Source organism: Garra rufa, chromosome 6, assembly GCF_049309525.1.
Source record: "Garra rufa chromosome 6, GarRuf1.0, whole genome shotgun sequence".
In the NCBI taxonomy this organism is placed as follows: domain Eukaryota; kingdom Metazoa; phylum Chordata; class Actinopteri; order Cypriniformes; family Cyprinidae; genus Garra; species Garra rufa.
In genome coordinates this window covers 10329310-10349145 of record NC_133366.1, presented here as the reverse complement: position 1 = coordinate 10349145, position 19836 = coordinate 10329310, and the positions used below count along the sequence as shown (strand labels likewise).

Here is a 19836-nt window from a genome sequence, read left to right as displayed (position 1 = left end):
CATCCTTTCCCTTAATAACATTGAAAGCACTGGCAAGTTGGAGAAACAGCTTATCATAGCTGTACAGGAATAAACATTTTTGAATAAATATAATAGCAGAGCTACTGCAAGCAATTTTTAATGCGCAGGTCATGGTTGCTTAGCAACGGCAGATGCCACTGGAGCGCAAGCTACAGAGCAGTTTGGCAAGAAAGAGAAAGCGGCACGCCTAGCGTTTTCCATGCGTTTTTAGGCGCGACATGTGAACGGCCCCTTAAACAATGAGAAAGATTGTGATTTTGTGAGTTTTCGAAAGTTGGGACCTATATGATCATCAGACCAAATTTATGAGGCTCCGCACCTCCTCACAACTTTGTCCGCGAGCTGTCATGGGGCTATGTTGCTAAAGCGCTAACTGTCAACAAATACTTGTCCTCATCCCATAATGAACAACACAGCGGACTACGGCAGCTGGATTAGTCCATAAAGGCGCAGTACTTTTTGCGGTTGGGTCTGTTCTAGTTCGGTTCATGTTCTCACCACAAACGAACCGCTCCAGTGTTCGTTTGAAAGCGTACCGAGACCACTTCTTCAAGGAGGTCTCGGTATGCTTTTTTGGTCCGCTTTTGGTGCGCACTCGAGTGCGATTGCTACATTCACACCTGCCCAAACGAACCGCACCAAGAGGGAAAACCAACTCTAGTGTGATTCAACCGAACTAAATAAGGCAGGTGTGAAAGCACCCTATAATGCAACACTCAGCCTGAGGAACTACAAGAAACAAATGAAAGTGAAACAAGGGAACAAGAATCTGAAAAGATGATCAGAAGGGAGGAGAGCAGTGGGACAAAATAGGAAGATCACTCGAGATTTTAAACAGTATGAACACACACAAAAACACATGCACATCTACATATACATCAGGTGTGATGAGCAAATTGTTCACTCTATGCAAATAAACTTTCCGATTATTGCATCATGTCATTGAGCGCGGCTGTCATCCACAGCTGTGTCTCAGGGAGTTTTATTGGATGTGATGAAGTCTTAACCAGCCAATCCCTATGCTGATTTGTCCTGCAGAGGCTGCCGGCATTGTTGCCGTGGCAGCATGCCATTTCACTTTCTTCTTCGTCCCTTGTGTCCGGCTTCACTCGCTGCATTCACTCGCTGTATAACTTATTCCTCTGTCTCAGCAGTTCTCTGAGGTTACAAAGTCTGTGTTGAGTTTTATATATAGGAGAGAGAGAGAGAGAGAAAAGAGAAACTTGTGTTCATTGGCTGTTTTCTGTAGCATCTCATCCTGAATGTGTGTGTCTGTTTGTTTTTCAGTTGTCGCACCAGTAACCGCAAGAGTCTGATCTTGACCAGTACGTCTCCTACTCTTCCCCGGCCTCACTCTCCTCTACCAGGACACATCGGTGAGCACAGCACTCATTACTAATCACATGATCTGCATCTCTGAGATACAGAAACCTTCAGTGTATCTTAGGGCTGTCACTAACGATTATGTCGGTAATCGAGTAATTTGTTGATTATTCTGGCGATTAATCGAGTAATTGGATAATTGTAATTAGTTTGAAGTAATAAAAATAGACCTCAGGAAACAATTGCATTTAAAATGACTTAAAATACATATGTAATAGCATTGAAGCAATAATAATTAGTTAAAAAAAGTATCAAAAGGTAATCGTATGTTTCATTAAACAAAACTGTTAAAATACATAATGTATAAAAAACAATTAGGGATGTAACGATAAAAAAATCTCACAATATGATAATATTGCAATATGAAATCCACAATACAGTATTTATTGCAATATTTAAAAAAGGAAAAATGTGTACATGTTAGAGTTAAATTCTTCTATCTAATGCACTTTGAGAGTTTAAAATTAAGAGCTCCAACCCATGTTCTTAACTAAGAAAACTTAAGTCAGAAAATAGTAAGTGAATTGACTTGTACCTGAACTTTAATGGGGATTCAACCATCTGTTTAGTTGTGATATACTGTCTCAGCCTAAATTACATTTACAGTGGTGTTTTTAAAGCCAAACAAATTAGAATATAATAATATTAGTAACAACAATGACAGTAGTATCCATATATTGTAAACAGTTGCGCTGCAAAATAAACGAAAATGAATATTTCATAGGTATTTTATTTTTGTTTTACACTAAAGTAGGAAAATTACAAAAGTTCTTTCCTAATTTCTACACTTGAAAGATATTTTGAATTTGGACTGCAGTAACGTTACCCATTTAAACTGCTAGCTGTCGGCAATTCATACTGCACTTTTAAGCTTTTATTTTGACAGAAACGGCAGTAGAGCTTTTATTTTGAAGGAAAACTCCAGCTCCAGTGAAAACTGGAAAACTGAAATCTAGTGAAATGCTGTAATCATCTGCTGTGAAAATAAAGCATAACTGCTAGCTGTTGCATTCCCAAATGCACGCTAAATTCACAGTACATGCAGTAAAAGAGTTTTGAGGCAGGGTAAACACCAGACCACGAGCTGATCGCCTGAACGAAGTGCGCACTTCGCTTTGAAATGCGCAGCGGAAACAGACTTGTTGAAGGCTTTTGGTTTTAGTTTGTTTGACAGATACTGTGGCAAAGCATGATGGCCCAAAATACAACTTGAAAGACCTTTTATGTTAGAATAAGAAGTTTAAATATATTTTAAAAACTACAGTTTTTGCCCAGAAGACCTTTCGTTTCATATCGTCATGTAACCATGATAATATCGAGAGATTTGGTATTGCGTTACCACGATATTGATAATACCGTTACATCCCTATAAACAATAGAGCTAATGCACATCATGCATTAAAACAAATAAATTTGACAATTATTTTTGTACTTTACTGCACAATTTAATTATTGTTTAATATTGACTAAACACCATTTAATTCAAATGTCCACTTAATCTTTAATATGGTAATTTCTTTACAACAGAAATGGTACAGCCAATGTAATTTCTTAAATATGTGCACATCAAAACTCCGAGTGAGGGTTTGAGCTTTTATTTTGAAATCGCAATAAACAGTTAGCATATTGAGAAAGACATTGATGTATTCTCCTGTGTTTGCATAGGTTTATAAATGATTTACCTTACAAATCTGATGAAATGCACACATTACCATCTCGGATGAACGTTATAATAAACCCAAACTCACAACAATATGCAGAGATGGAGTTTGAGACGCTCCACACATATAAATTATAACAGTTTGTGCGGAGCAGCATTTACTGTGAACCTATGCATAACCTATGTAACCGACACGCATGTAAATAATTAAAGCATTGCATATATTTATTTCATTCAATCATAGCGTTTGTGAATTCACAATATTAGCATAGCGTTATGCTTTATTATGATTTTCAAATGAGTTTAATACATAAGTGATAACGCAGCCTTGGAAAACGGTCTAATAATGCATTTCATGGATTCTCGTCTGTGAAATATGCCACTTCCGGTATTTTGATGGTTACTTGACACAGGTTTTTTGAAATCGAGTACTCGAATTGAATCAAGGAATCGTGGCAACCGTATTCTATCTACATGTGTAATTTTCTTTGTCTGTCCCACAGGAAGCAGTCCGCTGGACAGTCCTAGGACGTTCTCCCCCAGCGCACCGGCCCATTTCTCTTTTGCATCATCTAGAAGGTAAATAAACAAATAACTAAACAACCAACAAGCTGTTCTCCATTTGTTCCATTAGGCCTTGTTCAAAAATCTGCTGTTTTTGGCATGTGTCTGTCTGTTTAATAATAGTAGTACAGTAATGTCTCTGTATTTCTTGAAGCTTCACATGTTGAGTGTCAGAGTGAAATGTCATGAGGGATAGTTTTCTGTCCTCTCTTTCCACATTAGCTGCCACTGTCTCATGCTGACATGCTTTTGCCAGCAACACTGACGACAGTGACTTAACAAACGGATCGGATTTCATCACTCAGGGACAGTCAGTCCTAAAGATCAGATCTGAAGAACAAATTGAGTTCGTGTGAGCAAAGCCTGACTGAAGCTGCACATTTTCCCTAGTCGATCTTGGTTTTACTGCTCAACAGCACAGCAGTCTCAGGACTCGAAGATGTTTAACATCCAGAGCAAAGCTCAAATCAATACAAACTGTGCTTTTAGCTAAAAGTTGCTGGGTTTTCTTCTGCTCACCAAAGCTGCATCAAAAAGACAGTAAAACAGTACATTTGTAAAATATTATTACAGTTTAAAATATCTGTTTTCAATGTGAATATATTTTAAAATGTAATTTATTCCTGTGAGTCAAAGCTGAATTTTCAGCGTCATTACTCCAGGCTTTAGTGTCACATGATCCTTCAGAAATCATTCTAATATGCTGATTTGCTGCTCAAGAACATTTGTGACCCTGGACCACAAAACCAGTCATAAGGGTATTTTATAATAGTATCTTTTTTTGGGGGATTCTTTGATAAACAGAAAATTCTAAAGAATAGCATTTATTTGAGATATATAATTCTTTTGTAAAAATTTCTTACTGTCTTTACTGTCACTTTTTTATTTATTTAATGTGCTCTTTTTAGAATAAAAGTATTCATTTCTTTTTTCTTTTCTTTTTTTTAAATCCAATGACCCCTAATGTTTGAATAGTTGTGTACATTAAAAATCTTTCATCTTAAAATAGATTTAAATTATTTAGTTTTTAAATCATAAAATGATGTCCATTGAAACATTAAGGTCAAACGTGAATTATTAATGCTTTTTGTATGTGTTTTTATTAAAAGTGCATTTACTTCCTGTCATCTCTCTACTGTCCTGTCCATTAAAGGCATAAAAGCCCAAAAAATATAACTTAAAAAAAATTTTTTTTACAAAGACCAGTTGTAGGGAAATCATATTTGTATTGGCTATGTATAATATTTTATTAAAACTAGTGCTTTCAATCGATAAAAAAAATGAACTAATTAACACCTTTTTTCGGAAATTAATTGTGATTAATCCCACTTAACATTAACGTAAATTTACTTTCATATACCAATAATTTCACATTAAGTTTTCAAATGAATGTAGAAACAACATAAAGACAGTATATTTTTAATATTGTTAAATATTTTTTATGACTAAAGGTGAGTATCACTGATACCAATATTACTAATGTCTTTTTTCTTAATATTTAACCATTGATTACAGCCATTCAACATTACAGTATAATTGAGAGCTATCAGTTTTAACATTTACTAGACTTAAAATAAATAACTTCTAATTTAAGAGAACTTTAAACAATCATCACATAAAACCCATTATTTACCTTTCCTCTTCAGCAAGTAGAAAATATACAGAAATGTATCAAGTTATCAAACACCAAATACTAAAATACTAAAATACTAAAATAAATATAAGAAGACAGCCCTAATTATGAATATTTCTTTATTAAAGCTGTTCATTTAGGTTCTTTATTGTCAAAATCAAATCTGCTTTTGCTGTGGTTCAGCGGTTCGGGGAAGTTCAATGTGTCTGTTTGCGAGCAGCAGCAGGAGGAAGGAGATTCTCCAGACGGCTAACACACACACACACACACACACACACACACACACACACACATCTCAGCATCATCACTCCCCAGCGAACGACAGCCCTTCACACAGCCGTTTGTCTGAAAGACGAGTGCAAAGGAGAGATTGAGGGACGAGAGACAGACGATTGATCCGTGCGTTCTTTCCTGTCTGCCCTGCGAGGGCTAATATTGGATTTAGCCTGTATAAATCTTGTGCAACGAAATGGTTGCACAGCATGTATCATCAATCCTGTCCAAATCACAGAGCAGCTGCTCGCAGCAAACACAGGACCATGAAATATAGTGCTTGACAAAAAAGACACAATCCAGTCCAGTGCAGCAATACATCACAACTAAAGTTTGTACATGTGCATCATCAACAAATGTCCTGAAACTCGGTTCAGGATGTTCTTTTCATTATGTGGAACCGTTGGCTCTTGGTGCACTGGTTCTCCTTTGAACATGCTTTCTTGTAATGTTGTGGGATGACAGTTATAATGACCCCACTGGGAACGTTGCCTGCACGGAAATACACACTAAACAGTGCACAAATGCGACGGTTGCCTAGCAACCGCACAAGAATGCCGCCACATGAAACAGACTTTTAAACTGCCCACAAAGAACTGTGATGACTGCACTTGCTCGCTCGCATTTAATGCTTTACACAAGAAACATCAAACAAATTTCAAACACTGATATTGTTTAGGCAAACGGGAAGCTCCTCCCCCAATGCACGCTATTGGTTGAGCTGATGTTTCTGTTTGTTGCTGCAAGTGGCAATGATTTTAAGGCTGTTATGCTTATCAAAGCTGCATGTATTTAATTAAAAATAGAATAAAAACTGTAAAAAGGTGAAATTTTATTACAATTTAAAATAAATGTTTTCTGTTTGAATATATTTTAAAATGTAATTTATTTCTGTGATACAAAGCTGAATTTTCAGCATCATTACTACAGTCTTCAGTGTCACATGATCCTTCAGAAATCATTTTAATATACTGATTTGCTGCTCAAGTAACAGTTCTTATTATTGTCAATCTTGAAAACAGTTGTGCTGCCCCTAGTAAAAAAAAAAGTAATACTAAGTACGTCAAAGCCATTAACATATTTAATGACACTTAAAGGAACACTCCAACTTTTTTTGGAAATATCACTTTTAGCATAGCTTAGCATAGATCAAGTTTTGGTATTTGTCCTATTTAAAACTTGACTCTTCTGCAGTTATATCGTGTACTAAGACCGGCGGAAAATGTAAAGATGCATTTTCTAGGCCGATAAGATTAGGAACTACACTCCCATTCCGGCGTAATATTTAAGGAAGTTTGCTGCCGTAATGTACTTTGGTTGCAATAACCATTTTTTTCATTTACATTTTTTCACTTAAGATAAACTATGGTAATACTGTGCAAAATCTGGTCCATTTTGGTAAAGGTTATGAAGCTTTACTCTGTCTCTCTTCATAGGGCCGATGGCAGACGCTGGTCTCTGGCCTCTCTTCCCTCCTCTGGATATGGGACCAACACACCCAGCTCAACGGTACAGGACAAGCTCATTCATAGAATGCTTTTGCATTTATATTTTTGGCTAAATAAGTATAAGTAAGCTATTTTTGCAAAACTACTACAGCCACTGAATTACTCCTCTACCATCACATATATATACGCTGGTGAAAATGCATGTGTTTTGCATATTCAAACACCTTCAACATTTCTCACATAATCACAGTATCACAGTTTATTCGTTATAGTTTAGAAAATGGTAATAAAATATGACAGGAACTTAGAGTTAAACTGTCAGAACAAATTCTTGATCTTGATAAAGTCAGATAACTTTGATAGAAAGGTATGTAATGGATTATAATTAACCAAAAATTCAGACAACTGTTAATAAACAATATTTACACAACTATCAATACTTGTTGACCAATTACCAAGCAATTCTTAATTATGTTCAGTCTGTGATGTAAAAAGATCGCATTAGCAATTAAAGAAAAAAACACTTAAGCAAGACACGGTCGGGTCAAAGCGTCAGAGTAATTTTTGCTTCTAAATTTTTTTAATCAGTTTTACTGGTAGGCCACTGAATTAAGAATTTTTGGGTTTAATATGTCACAGTTTACTTTATTTTGCTATCCTCACTTGAAAAATGAACTATAGTGCCCTGCACCCACTAGTAAAAAAATACCATAAATTATTACAATTCAACTTGAATGATTCAACTTAAAAAAGTTTTTGTGCTGCCTTAAAATTTTTCAAATATCCATGTAATTTTTGGTTTGACTATATAAATGTATATTTGTATTTTGCATATATATGCAGATATATAGATATATATATACATACAATGCAAAACAAACACTCTTTCTCTTTTGTTTCCTCTTTTCTTATATATCTCACACGCTCAGTTAAGCAGCTGATTGACTGTAGCAGCACCTGTCAGAGAAACACAATGTCAAGTTGAACAGGAGGCTCAGGCCACATTTGACAGAATGAAGCCAAGAAAAAAATAACACAACAAACAGCAGCAGTAGCTTTACACACATTATCTTTAATTTCTTGTTCTTTATACATGCCAATGCTAAAAATAAGTTTGTGTTCATCCAACCATTCGATGACTATTTAAGCTGTTCAATTGTTAGCTGTGATAATGTCAATGGCTGTTATATCTAACCAAGTCTCTGGAGTTTTCAGTAATCAAAAGTGTTTCATAGTAGAAATAATAGCGGATTTTTATTGGTGAATGTGTTTTTAAAGGTCGTGCTGCATGCTCTTGGGAAGAGTTCTTGGGTTCATCTGTTTTTTTCCTCATAAACCCAAGTTGCTTTTGGCCTTTTATTGACTCCACAGTGACATATATTTGCGATTAAAGCCAGACTCGTTCACTCATTAACACAGGGGAGCATCGAGTAGGAGTGAAAATCATTACTGCAGGCCTGTTTCATTTACAATTCACTCGACTCATTTGGGTCGGTAATCTTCTTTTATAAGTCTGTCCTGGATTTACTGCACAAGACATGCAGAGCGTACACAAATAAATGAAGTTAGACAGCTCAAGTGCTTTATAAACCTCATAAAATGGCTGTTGCAGTGTTTCTGGTTCTGAATATTCAAGCCTGCTGTTTATTGAATGAAATGAAAGAAGCTGTGATTCTGATGACACTGTGTGACATGTTTTGTCCCATGTCTTGCGAGTGTATAAATGTGTCTCCCTTGTGATGTATGGTGTTATTTCCTAACTCGGTTGTATCGTTTCTTTAGTCTTCCAGCTCGTCTCAAGAGCGGTTGCATCAGTTGCCGTTCCAGCCCACACTGGATGAGCTGCACTTTCTGTCCAAACACTTTGGTAGCACTGAGAGCATCACCGACGATGACGGACGGAGATCACCGCATGTGCGGCCACGCTCGCGGAGTCTTAGGTACACACATGGCCGTAGCCTGGCTTTTGGGGGGGTGGATCGGGGATTGGTTGTTAAAGAATTGTGTATAATAACCCCTAAAATTAAATACAACTACATTATATACATTATAAACACTTTAAAAGAGACAGACATGGAGATCAGGGATGCACCAAATGTTCGGCATCTGAAATTATTCGGCCGAAAATAGCAAAAAAAAAAAGCTCTTTCGGTGTTCGGCTGAATAAGCAAAAAGGCTGAATAAATTATACCAAACAATTATGTGACATGATCAAATAGAGGTGCGCACTAATGCAGCGAACATGTCGTCAGTGTGGAAGCATTTAAAACTGTCAGAGAAAGAGCAAAAATCATTACAAGCACTGACAGCACAAGACTGTTTAGTATCGCATCGCATGTCTTCCATGAGAAGAGAAAGGGCTGGTTGTTGCTGGTTACTGTATGATGACTGAAATCGCAAAATGGCCTAATAAACTACAGAACGTTATGTTGCCTAATACACATACAAATTGTATTTATTCTGATAACTCTGCACAAGCTCCTTAGCCAGGGTTCAAAGTCCAAAGCACAGGAAAATCTGTGCAATGAGAATCATTCATAAATCTGCTGCTGTCCGCAAAAAGTAGTACTGAGGTCTTCTTGTGGGTTTCTGCCAAAATAAAAGTCAACATTCATAAATGTTAGCATTGTAATTTTACTGTTGTTCTGTAAAATAAAAAAGTAAGACAAAAATAATGATAACAATCATTACAACAGCAAAAAAGAAAAATACAATACAACAATTTAAAAATATTTACTTAACACTGAACTTTTTTTAATATTCTAGTAGACATTATAGCCTACCAACAAAGCGCAACTTAACTTAAAATTAATAAGTTAGTAAAATAATATTCTTTGGCCATTTTTAAGACCCCCTTCTTGAATCAGGCATGTACTTTTAATGTACAAATAAATGCAGCCTTGCTGAGCAAAGGTGAATGTCAAAGTCAACTTTATTGTCAATTCTGCCACATGTACAGGACATACAGAGAATTAAAATTGCGTTACTCTCAGACCCATGGTGCATACAAGTAACATTAAATACAAACAGTAACATTAACTACAAACAGTAACATTAAATACAAACATTAACATTAAATACAAACAGTAACATTAACTACAAACAGTAACATTAACTACAAAGGTAGAATTTAAAAAATATGAATAAATACAAATAAACATAATATATAAAATGAAAAACACAATATACAAGTAAGGGCACATGGTAGAGAGTGCAAACCACGTAAACAATGTAAACAATGTAAACAATATAGTGCAACAGAGCTTGTAAATGTGTAAAAGTGTCAGAGTAGTCTTGTAACTGTCTATGAGCAGTGTGAGGTAGTTGGCAGACCAATGCTGCACAAAGTGACTGGTGCAGGTCAGTGTGTGTGTGTGTGTGTGTGTGTGTGTGTGTGTGTGTGTGTGTGTGTGTGTGTGTGTGTGTGTGTGTGTTAGGGGTGGGCGATATGACCTAAAATTAATATCACGGTATTTTTCATCTTTTCAACGGTGCCGGTATAATATCACGGTATTACTTTTTTTGGTACATTTTCGGAGAAGTAGCCTGTCCTGTCCATTTAGTATGTGAATAAAGTTAATCTTTTCATACTATAATAAGTATATGGAAGGTATCCTTATCAAAAAGAGACATGGGAGAGTATTATGCATTCTCAACATATTTATTTTGCAAAAAACCTAAAGATCTTACTTAACAGTGTACAACAAAACAAAAATTATTTTTTTAAATTTAATTTCTGCAATATTTAAAACCTTTAAATAACTGGGGGAAATCAACCCATGGCAACAGTTTAAAAGTAGACCAATTCTGTGGGGAAAAACGCGGACTTGGCAACCCTGCATCCAACATGAGCTGCTGGAGTTAATGTCTTTGCACACGTGAGTACGAAATTTTCGTCCGACATTTTTGCACGTTAAAAAAAATACAGGTTATGTTAATCGAGTTTACACACTGCCTCTGAAACTTTCATCCGTCATAAAAAAATTTGGATCATGTTTGATGTTCTGCATTTTCACATCCATAATAAGCATTTTGATAAGGATGGCGAATATGAGAAAACAAAAAAAAAAAAACACACATACGAAAATCGGACTCAGTGTACAATGACCTTTAGATTTGAACGATCACGGGTCGAAAGTAAAGAGAGATGACAAAAATAGACTGGAGGATTTGTTGCAATCTTGTACTCACTGACAAATAGCCTATCTATTATAAGATGTGCTGCTCCCTTTACAAAATCGAAAGTAAACGTAAACAGGCCGGTCGCGTTCGCCTCGCGCCTGCTCAATTTGTGATCCGCTGTGTAAATCCTTTGGCCGGCCGACCGGGAAAAGTCCCGGACGTCCCGATTGCCACTCCGCCCCTGGTATAGGCTACAGGGCCGACCTTTCTTCACGATGTTTCACCAGCCGTTTAATGGCCACTCCCCTTTTACCTACCACCTGCAAAGCTGATACGAATATGTTTTACTTTTTTATTTACAACAAGATATATAGTATAAGGACAGGTATTCAGACCACAACTGAACGTTTGAAGAAAATTTAATGTTTTAAATATACCGGTATTGACGGTATTAGAAAATCCATGTCGTGGCGCTATCTCACACCGGTGATGACTATGACACCGGTGTACCGCCCACCCCTAGTGTGTGTGTGTGTTAGAGTTCAGAAAGTTTGTGGGGCAGAAGAGGAGAGTGAGGGGAGTGGGGGCAGAGTAGGGAGAGAGTTGAGCTTCCTGACAGCCTGATGGGTGAAGCTGTCCTTCAGTCTGCTGGTCCTCGCCTGGAGACTCCGCAGTCTCCTCCCTGATGGCAGCAGGCTGAAGAAGCTTTGCATTGGGTGGGTGGGATCGGCTGCTATGCAGAGGGCTTTTTTGGTGAGACGTGTGCTGTAGATGTCTTGGAGGGAGGGGAGAGGGACACCAATGATCCTCTCAGCTGCTCTGACTCTGCGTTGGAGAGTTTTTTGGCAGGACGCATTGCAGGCTCCAAACCACACAGTGATGCAGCTCGACAGGATGCTCTCGATGGTTCCTCGGTAGAATGTGTACATGATGGGGGCTGGTGCTCTTGCTCTTCTTAGTTTGCGGAGGAAGTAGAGACGCTGCTGTGCTTTCTTGGCCAGTGCAGTGGTGTTGTTTGATCCAGGAGAGATCCTCAGTGATGTGCACACCCAGGAACTTGGTGCTGCTCACTCTCTCCACAGACGCACCGTTGATGGTCAGAGGAGCATGCTGAGTGTGCACTCTCCTGAAGTCAACAACAGTGTTATAATAAATGTATTAATAGAGCTGTTGTAATGATTGTTATTTTTTTGTGTTACTTTTTTATTATTTTACAGAACAACAGTAAAATTACAATCTAACATTTATGAATGTTGACTTTTATTTTAGCGGAAACATGCGAGAAGACCTTTGCCTCAGTACTACTTTTTGCTCACAGCAGCAGATTTATGAATGACTCTCGTTAGGCTGTTTCAGCGCAGATTTTCCTCAGGTTTTGGACTTTTAACCCTGGCTAAGGAGCTTGTGCAGCACTGTCAGAATAAATACAATTGGTGTGTGTGTTAGACAACACAACCTTCTGTAGTTTATTTACTAATGTTTTAAGGCCATTTCAGGATTTCAGTCATACAGTAACCAGCAACAACCACCCCTTTCTCTTCTTATGGAAGACGTGCGATGCAATACTAAACAGTAATGATTTTTGCTTCTTTCTCTGACAGTTTTAAATGCTTCCACACTGCCAACATGTTTGCTGCATTAGTGCACGCCTATAATTTATTCGACATTTTCGCTTATTCGGTTGCCCGAACATTTGGTGCATCCCTATAAAACACACATATTTTTTATTTGAGTATCAATACTTCAGGATCGATACGCCCATCCCTAACTCTCAACTCTCTCTCTCAAACCTCATTCACTCCGGCTGTGTCACGCAGCGATCATTTTCATACCACAGACGTTAAACATCCTCGCAAACTGTCTAAACTGAATTATACATGTCATGCAGACACCCTTATAAGGAGTTTAGCAGCACATTAGTAATTCAGAGAACAAATTTTATTTTTGAACATTAAAAATGTCCCTCATAGCTGGCTACGGGGCCTGGGTACACAGTCACGCAGAAAGCACATCTCAACCAATTTATGCAAAATATCACCTAGTCATCTTTCATTTTACTCTCTCTGTTGCTCTCAGTCCAGGGCGATCACCTTCCTGTTACGACAATGAGATTGTTATGATGAACCATGTTTATAAGGAGCGGTTTCCTAAGGTTAGTGAAACACAAACACACACTCCAGACTATCATTGTGATTGCATTGTTGCATTATTGTCTGGAAATATCAACAAGTGTTCATTTTGGACCTGTTAAAGACACGTTTAGATGTTGTCTATCTGTTACTTTTAGGCCACGGCTCAGATGGAGGAGCGTTTGGCTGAGTTTATCGAGTCGTATTCGCCTGAGAACGTGCTGCCGCTGGCTGACGGGGTCCTCAGCTTCATCCACCACCAGATCGCAGAGCTGTCCCGAAACTGCCTGACCAAAGCTCGTGAAGGCCTCATCACCACTGTTTACTTCTACGAGCTACAGGAAAATCTTGAAAAGCTACTGCACGAAGTAAGCATATGTGTGGGATGGATATATGTGTGTGTGTGTGTTTCAGTTTATGTGAATTGATATCTCACTTTGTTTGTCTGGATAATTAAATTGTTCTATTAGTTTCATAATTTCATTAGCTTAATGTTGTTTGATTGTTTAAAGAAATGATCTAGTTAAATCTTTTTAGATTAGATAAATAGAAAGACATTTCCAGAATTTCTCTAGAATTTCTCTAGAATCAGACATTGTAGTAAAATTCACATGAAGTTTCACAACTTAAAGGAACATGTTTTAAACATTTAAATTGTAATTTGGCCCTCTATACATTAAGTCCAGGATCAAATCTTTTCTTTGAGCTTCAAATATTATAAAGCAAACCTCATGTCAAACATTCAGAGAAATATCAATTCAAATTGTTGACTGGCTGTTTTAAATTTTCCCAGTAAGTTTTTTCAGAGATTCCAATGGTCAAAATGTACTTTTAACTGAAGAATCACTCGCATATGAGTCCTTTTTTAATTTAATTTAATGATATTCTGTTATCTGTCAGGCCTATGAGCGATCAGAGAGCTCGGAGCTGAACTTCATCACAGAGCTGGTGAAGAAACTCTTCATCATCATCTCCCGCCCTGCCCGACTGCTTGAATGTCTAGTGAGAGTCCACACACACACACACACACACACACAGACACGACTTGATCTGCCGGTCGCTGGGCTTGGTCGCTTCTTCAGCCTACGTTGTGCGGTTGCCGTAGCAACTGGCTGATGGGGTCACCAGAGGTCAGGTGAAGAAAGTACAATGTGCTGAAAGGCTCGAGTATTATCAAACATAAAACCCCCCCTGAAAATGTGTCCAGTAGTGCGATCACTGGAAACATGGATCAGTGGATAAATAAATAATATGGATCACCAAGTAAATACATATGTGGACACACTGCAAAAAATGCTTTTCTTACTTAGATTTTCTGTCTTGTTTCCAGCCAAAATATCTAAAAATGTTTAAATCAAGAAGGATTAGTTAAAATTAAGTGTGTTTTTGCTTAGAACAAGCAAAATAATCTGCAAATGGGGTAAACAAAAAAAAAATCTTATTTCAAACAGAGAACAAGATTATTTTTCTTACCCCATTGGCAGATTATTTAGCTTGTTTCAGGCAAAAACGCACTTAATTAGGGCCCGAGCATCGGTGGTGCGTGGACCCTATTGGAATTGCTCTGTGTTTTATATTCTTCAAAATGAATCGCATTTTTGAGAGCCTAAACATGCTTGAAACTCATGAAACTTTGCACACACATCAGAACTGGCGAAAATTTACGTCTGATCTGGGTTTCAGAAGTGGGTGTGGCAAATTGCCTCAATAGCGCCACCTATACACGTTCAGAGGTTTGCGCTTTGAGCTATGCTTCACGTACATGCGTACACACATGTAGCACACCAATACCTACAAAAAAGTCTCTTGGAGCAAAATCCAAAACCCAACAGGAAGTCGGTTATTTTTAATTTTCTCTAAAGGGAAATCACCATGGAAATGGAAGTTGTTATAACTCAGCCATTAAATGTCCGATCTGTCTCATACTTCACACGTTCGATAAGAGTCCTGGCCTGAACACATCTGAAGGCCAATAATCAGTTATAGGCATAGCGCCACCAGCTGGCAGCAGGACGTTTGGCACATATAAATGACTTTGACATATTTCTCCTATATTTACTATATAAAAAACATACTGCCCACGATTCGCTGTTTTCCTAAAGCCACCAGTCGGCGGTGAGCCTGGGTGCGAGGGCCCTTTCATCGCTGCTTGCAGCTTTAATTTTGACTTATTTCTGAAAACGTTTCTCTTTACTCGTCTAGAAAATCCTTCTTGGTTTAAGAATTTTTTAATATTTTGGCTGGAAACAAGACAAAAAAATCTAAGTAAGAAAAGCATTGTTTGCAGTGCATGAAATATTGAGTTGTTTTGTTAACACTTTACAATAAGCTCTCATTAGTGTATGATAATAAAATAAATTATAAAATAAATAATAAAAATGTTTCTTAAACAGCAGATCAGCATATTTGAATTATTTCTGAAGGATCATGTGGCACTGAAGACTGGAGTAATGATGTAGAATTCAGCCTTGATCACAGGAATAAATTACATTTTAAAATATAGTCAAATAGAAAACAGTTATTTTAAAGGGGTCATCGGATGCCCATTTTCCTCAAGTTGATGTGATTCCTTTTTAGAGCAAGCTATTCTGTTGCATGTTTCTTTAAATGCTAATGAGCTCTGCTCGCCCCACCCCTCTCTGCTGTGAGATGACGAGCCATAATCTTTAATTTGGCCGCGCTTAGCTGCATTTAGCCACGTTTAGCCGCGTTTAGTGGCTAAACTTGCTATCAAGCACATTATTAAGAAAGGCCATTTGCAAAGATGCATAAAAAACCCTTATACTCACTCAAGTATAGTCAAGAATGATTTGCATGAACATAGACTCATATGTAGATCGGGATCGGCGCTTTCCTTTTAAAAACGAAACAAACGTTAATCCTCTGCATCTTCAGCGGCTCAGATATTGGGAGTAAATGACGACTACTATGTTCATTATTACATCAAACAACAGAACACCTCAATCGCTCAATCGAAGACATTCTTGTCTTCCCCTGCACCTGAGTGAGGGCGGGTCTAAGGTAAGGCGCTCATGTCAATCGTGTGTCGTCACACCGACAAGAAGCTGAGAATGACCTGATTTTAAAAAGGGGATATTACTTTTAAAGATAAAAAAAAATACCACTGGGTGGATTTGTATCAGTGTAGGGTGGTTGTGTACACAAACTGCCAACACACATTAATGTTCAAACAACATGTGAAAGTGAGTTTTGCATCCGATGACCCCTTTAAATTGTAAAAATATTACAGTTTTTGTGTATTGTGTATTTTTAATCAAATTAATGCAGCCTTAGTGAGCATAACAGTTGTCTTTTAAAAATACTGAAATATCTGCAAACCCTAAAAATTTGAATAGAAATATATTGGACTGCAGAATGCACCAAAAAAGCATGATTTCCATCTTTCTTCAGGAGTTTAACCCTGAAGAGTTCTACCACCTACTGGAGGCAGCAGAAGACCATGCTAAAGAGGGCCAGCTAATGAAAGCAGACATCCCGCGATACATCATCAGCCAGCTCGGCCTGACCAGAGACCCTCTGGAAGGTGAGAGAGTCAAACACGACTGAACATCCTCACACAGCGAGCGTGTTTGTCTCTGGAGGGAAAGAGCGTAGAAGAAGCAGGAGAGAGGAAGGGAAATGTAGGTCACGCTGAGAGACATTGTTGAGATTATGGAACAGGTTAAGGTGGCGCACCGGCAGTGGGAAGTTTGTATTCCTGCCAGGGACTCCGGGAAATGTGTAAGCACTGCTGTGAACCTGGCAAAAAGCAGCCGGCTCTGAGTAATGGGGCTTTTTATGAAAACATACACTTACTTACTCTCTCTCACAGAACAACTGAACACAACAAAACACTTTTCAGGGAGAAAATGCAGTGTATTTTCTCTTCTATTCCAGTTTAAAGGATTAGTTCACTTCCAGAATAAACTTTCCTGATAATTTATTCACCCCCATGTCATCCAACATGTTTTTCTTTCTTCAGTCAAGAAGAAATTAAGGTTTTTGAGGAAAACATTTCAGGATTTTTCTCCATATAGTGGATTTCAATGGGAGCCAACAGGTTGAAGGTCCAAATTGCCAAATTGTTTCAATGCAGCTTCAAAGGGCTCTACACAATCCCAGCCGAGGAATAAGAGTCTAGCAAAAATGCTCTGTCATTTTCTAAAAAAAAAATACTTTTTTTATATAATTGATATACTTTTTAACCACAAATGCTTGTCTTGCTTGCATGGTTAATTCTTCATCTGTGTACCTTGGTTCAAAAAGGTACTTTAAAATCATCTGACGTCATTGTTTTACCTTTTTTTTGTAAAGGGCATTTGACTTTCTTTGCACATTTTCTTTGTAAACACTGGGTCAGTACTTCCACCTACGTCATGTGCGACCTTTCCAACATGATTGCGTAATGCATGAGGTTGAGCTGGTGCAAGGTGAGCATTTGTGGTTAAAATATATAGAAATTTTTCATTTTTTAGAAAATGACTGATTGTTTTGCTAGTTAAGGCCCTTATTCCTTGGCTGGGGTCGTGTAGAGCCCTTTAAACCTGCACTGAAACTGCAATTTGGACCTTCAACCCTAATCCTAATTGAAGTCCACTATATGGAGAAAATCCTGGATCTTGTATGACATGGGGTTGAGTAAATTATCAGAAATTTTTTATTCTGGACATGAACTAATCTTTTAACTTACAGATATATGTAAGATGTTTCAGCATCTCATCAGTCCTACTTAGTAGCATTGGCTCAACCAATGGTGTGGAGTGTAGGCCATTGACTAACCAATGGCAGACTGATCTAGCGTAAGTAAGCAAAAGCGTAAGTAACCTTAGTAAGCAAAAAAGACTTTTTCAAAAACATTTAAAAAATCATTTGTAACAATAGCCAACAGTACATTGTATGTGTCAAAATCATCGAATTTTATTTTATGGCAAAAATCATTAGGTTATTAAGTAAAGATCATGTTCCATGAAGATATTTTGCAAATTTTCCTACTGTAAATATATTAAAACCTAATTTTTGATTAGTAATATGCATGGCTAAGAACTTCATTTGAACAACTTTAAAGGTGATTTTCTCAATATTTTGCAACCTCAGGTTCCAGATTTTCATATAGTTGTATCTTGGGCAAATATTGTCTTATCCTAACAGAACATAAATCAATGGAGCTTATTTATTCAGCTGTATAAATCTCAATTTATAAAAATCAACAATATTTGGCTGAGATAGAGCTAGAAAATGTGAAAATCTGAGGGTGCAAAAAAATGAAAATATTGAAAAAAAAATCACCTTTTAAGTTGTGCAAATGAAGTTTGCGTATTACTAATCAAAAATTACATTTTATATATATTTACAGTTGGAAACTTAGAAAATATCTTCATGGAACATGATCTTTACTTAATATCCTAATCATTCTTGGCACCCATACAATGTATTTTTAACTATTGCTATAAATATAACTGTGCTACTTAAGACTGGTTTTGTGGTCCAGGGTCGCATATATATCTAATCCATTTCATTTGGGTCCATCTCAGAATCCATCACATTATTTATCTGGATGTAGTTTTAAATCCTGCACTGCTCTGCGTTTCATCCAGCTTGAGTTGAACACTGTGAAACTGGATCCCTGGGAATACAGATTTAACTTGGGTGACTCAAATCTGGTGTGAAATTGCTCGTTTCAGTCAGTTCACTTAATTTTCTGGCTGCACAAGATGCCAGAGAAAATGAAGTTTAAAATCCCAGATGTGTTGAAGATGTTATTTTCCACATGTCGGTTTATTGATCTCAGCTAGAGTCTGACAAAGAAACTGTTTTAATTGCTGCTTGTTTGTGTTTATTTCAGTGTTGTTGTTTATTTATATCATAGTCTTTATTTAGATCAGTGATGCTTCATTTTTCTTTTTAGAATGGTTGGGTTGCTGTGGTGACTGGAGGCAATATGCTGCTGAATTGCTCATAGACAGGCAGACAGTTAGATAACTCTTTGTTTGTTGGGAGTGATAAAATATAAAAGTTTTGGGTACATACTGTATGTCTTCAATTGTTTAAGGTCAGTAAGATTACTTGTGTTTAGCAAGGATGCATTAAATTGATCAAAAGTGACAATAAAGACAATTTAGACCCTGGAGCACAAAACCAGTTGTAAGTAGCACGGGTATATTTGCAGCAATAGCCAAAAATTAATTTGCATGGGTCAAAATTATCTATTTTTCTTTTATGCCAAAAATCATTAGGAATAAGATCATGTTCCACGAAGATATTTTGTAAATTTCCTACCATAAATATATCACAACTTAATTTTTGATTAGTAATATTGTCATTTGGACAATTTTAAAGGTGATTTTCTCTATTTAGATTTTTTTGCACCCTCAGATACCTCAAATAGTTGTATCTCGACTAAATATTGTCCTATCCTAACAAATTGTACAGTTTTTATTGTATTTTTGATCAAATAAATGCAACCTTGGTGAGAAAAAGAGTTTTCTTTTAAAAATATTAAAAAATCTACAAACCCCAAATATTTGAACAGAAGTGTATTTTATATTATATATATATAAAATTTTATTCCTCAAAGTCAGTATATGTTTATTGCATAGTAACATT

General features: G+C 37.0%; 1 protein-coding gene across 1 annotated transcript in view; it reads left to right on the top strand.

The window, feature by feature from the left end:
* The window catches only part of mast1a (microtubule associated serine/threonine kinase 1a), a 57315-nt gene that overhangs the window by 18805 nt on the left and 18674 nt on the right, over positions 1-19836 (top strand). The window contains exons 3-10 of the mRNA XM_073842555.1: positions 1271-1397; positions 3568-3643; positions 6971-7043; positions 8765-8922; positions 13181-13256; positions 13392-13601; positions 14134-14235; positions 16645-16777. Coding sequence (XP_073698656.1) covers positions 1271-1397; positions 3568-3643; positions 6971-7043; positions 8765-8922; positions 13181-13256; positions 13392-13601; positions 14134-14235; positions 16645-16777 — 955 coding nt within the window. The remainder of the gene's footprint in view (positions 1-1270; positions 1398-3567; positions 3644-6970; positions 7044-8764; positions 8923-13180; positions 13257-13391; positions 13602-14133; positions 14236-16644; positions 16778-19836) is intronic.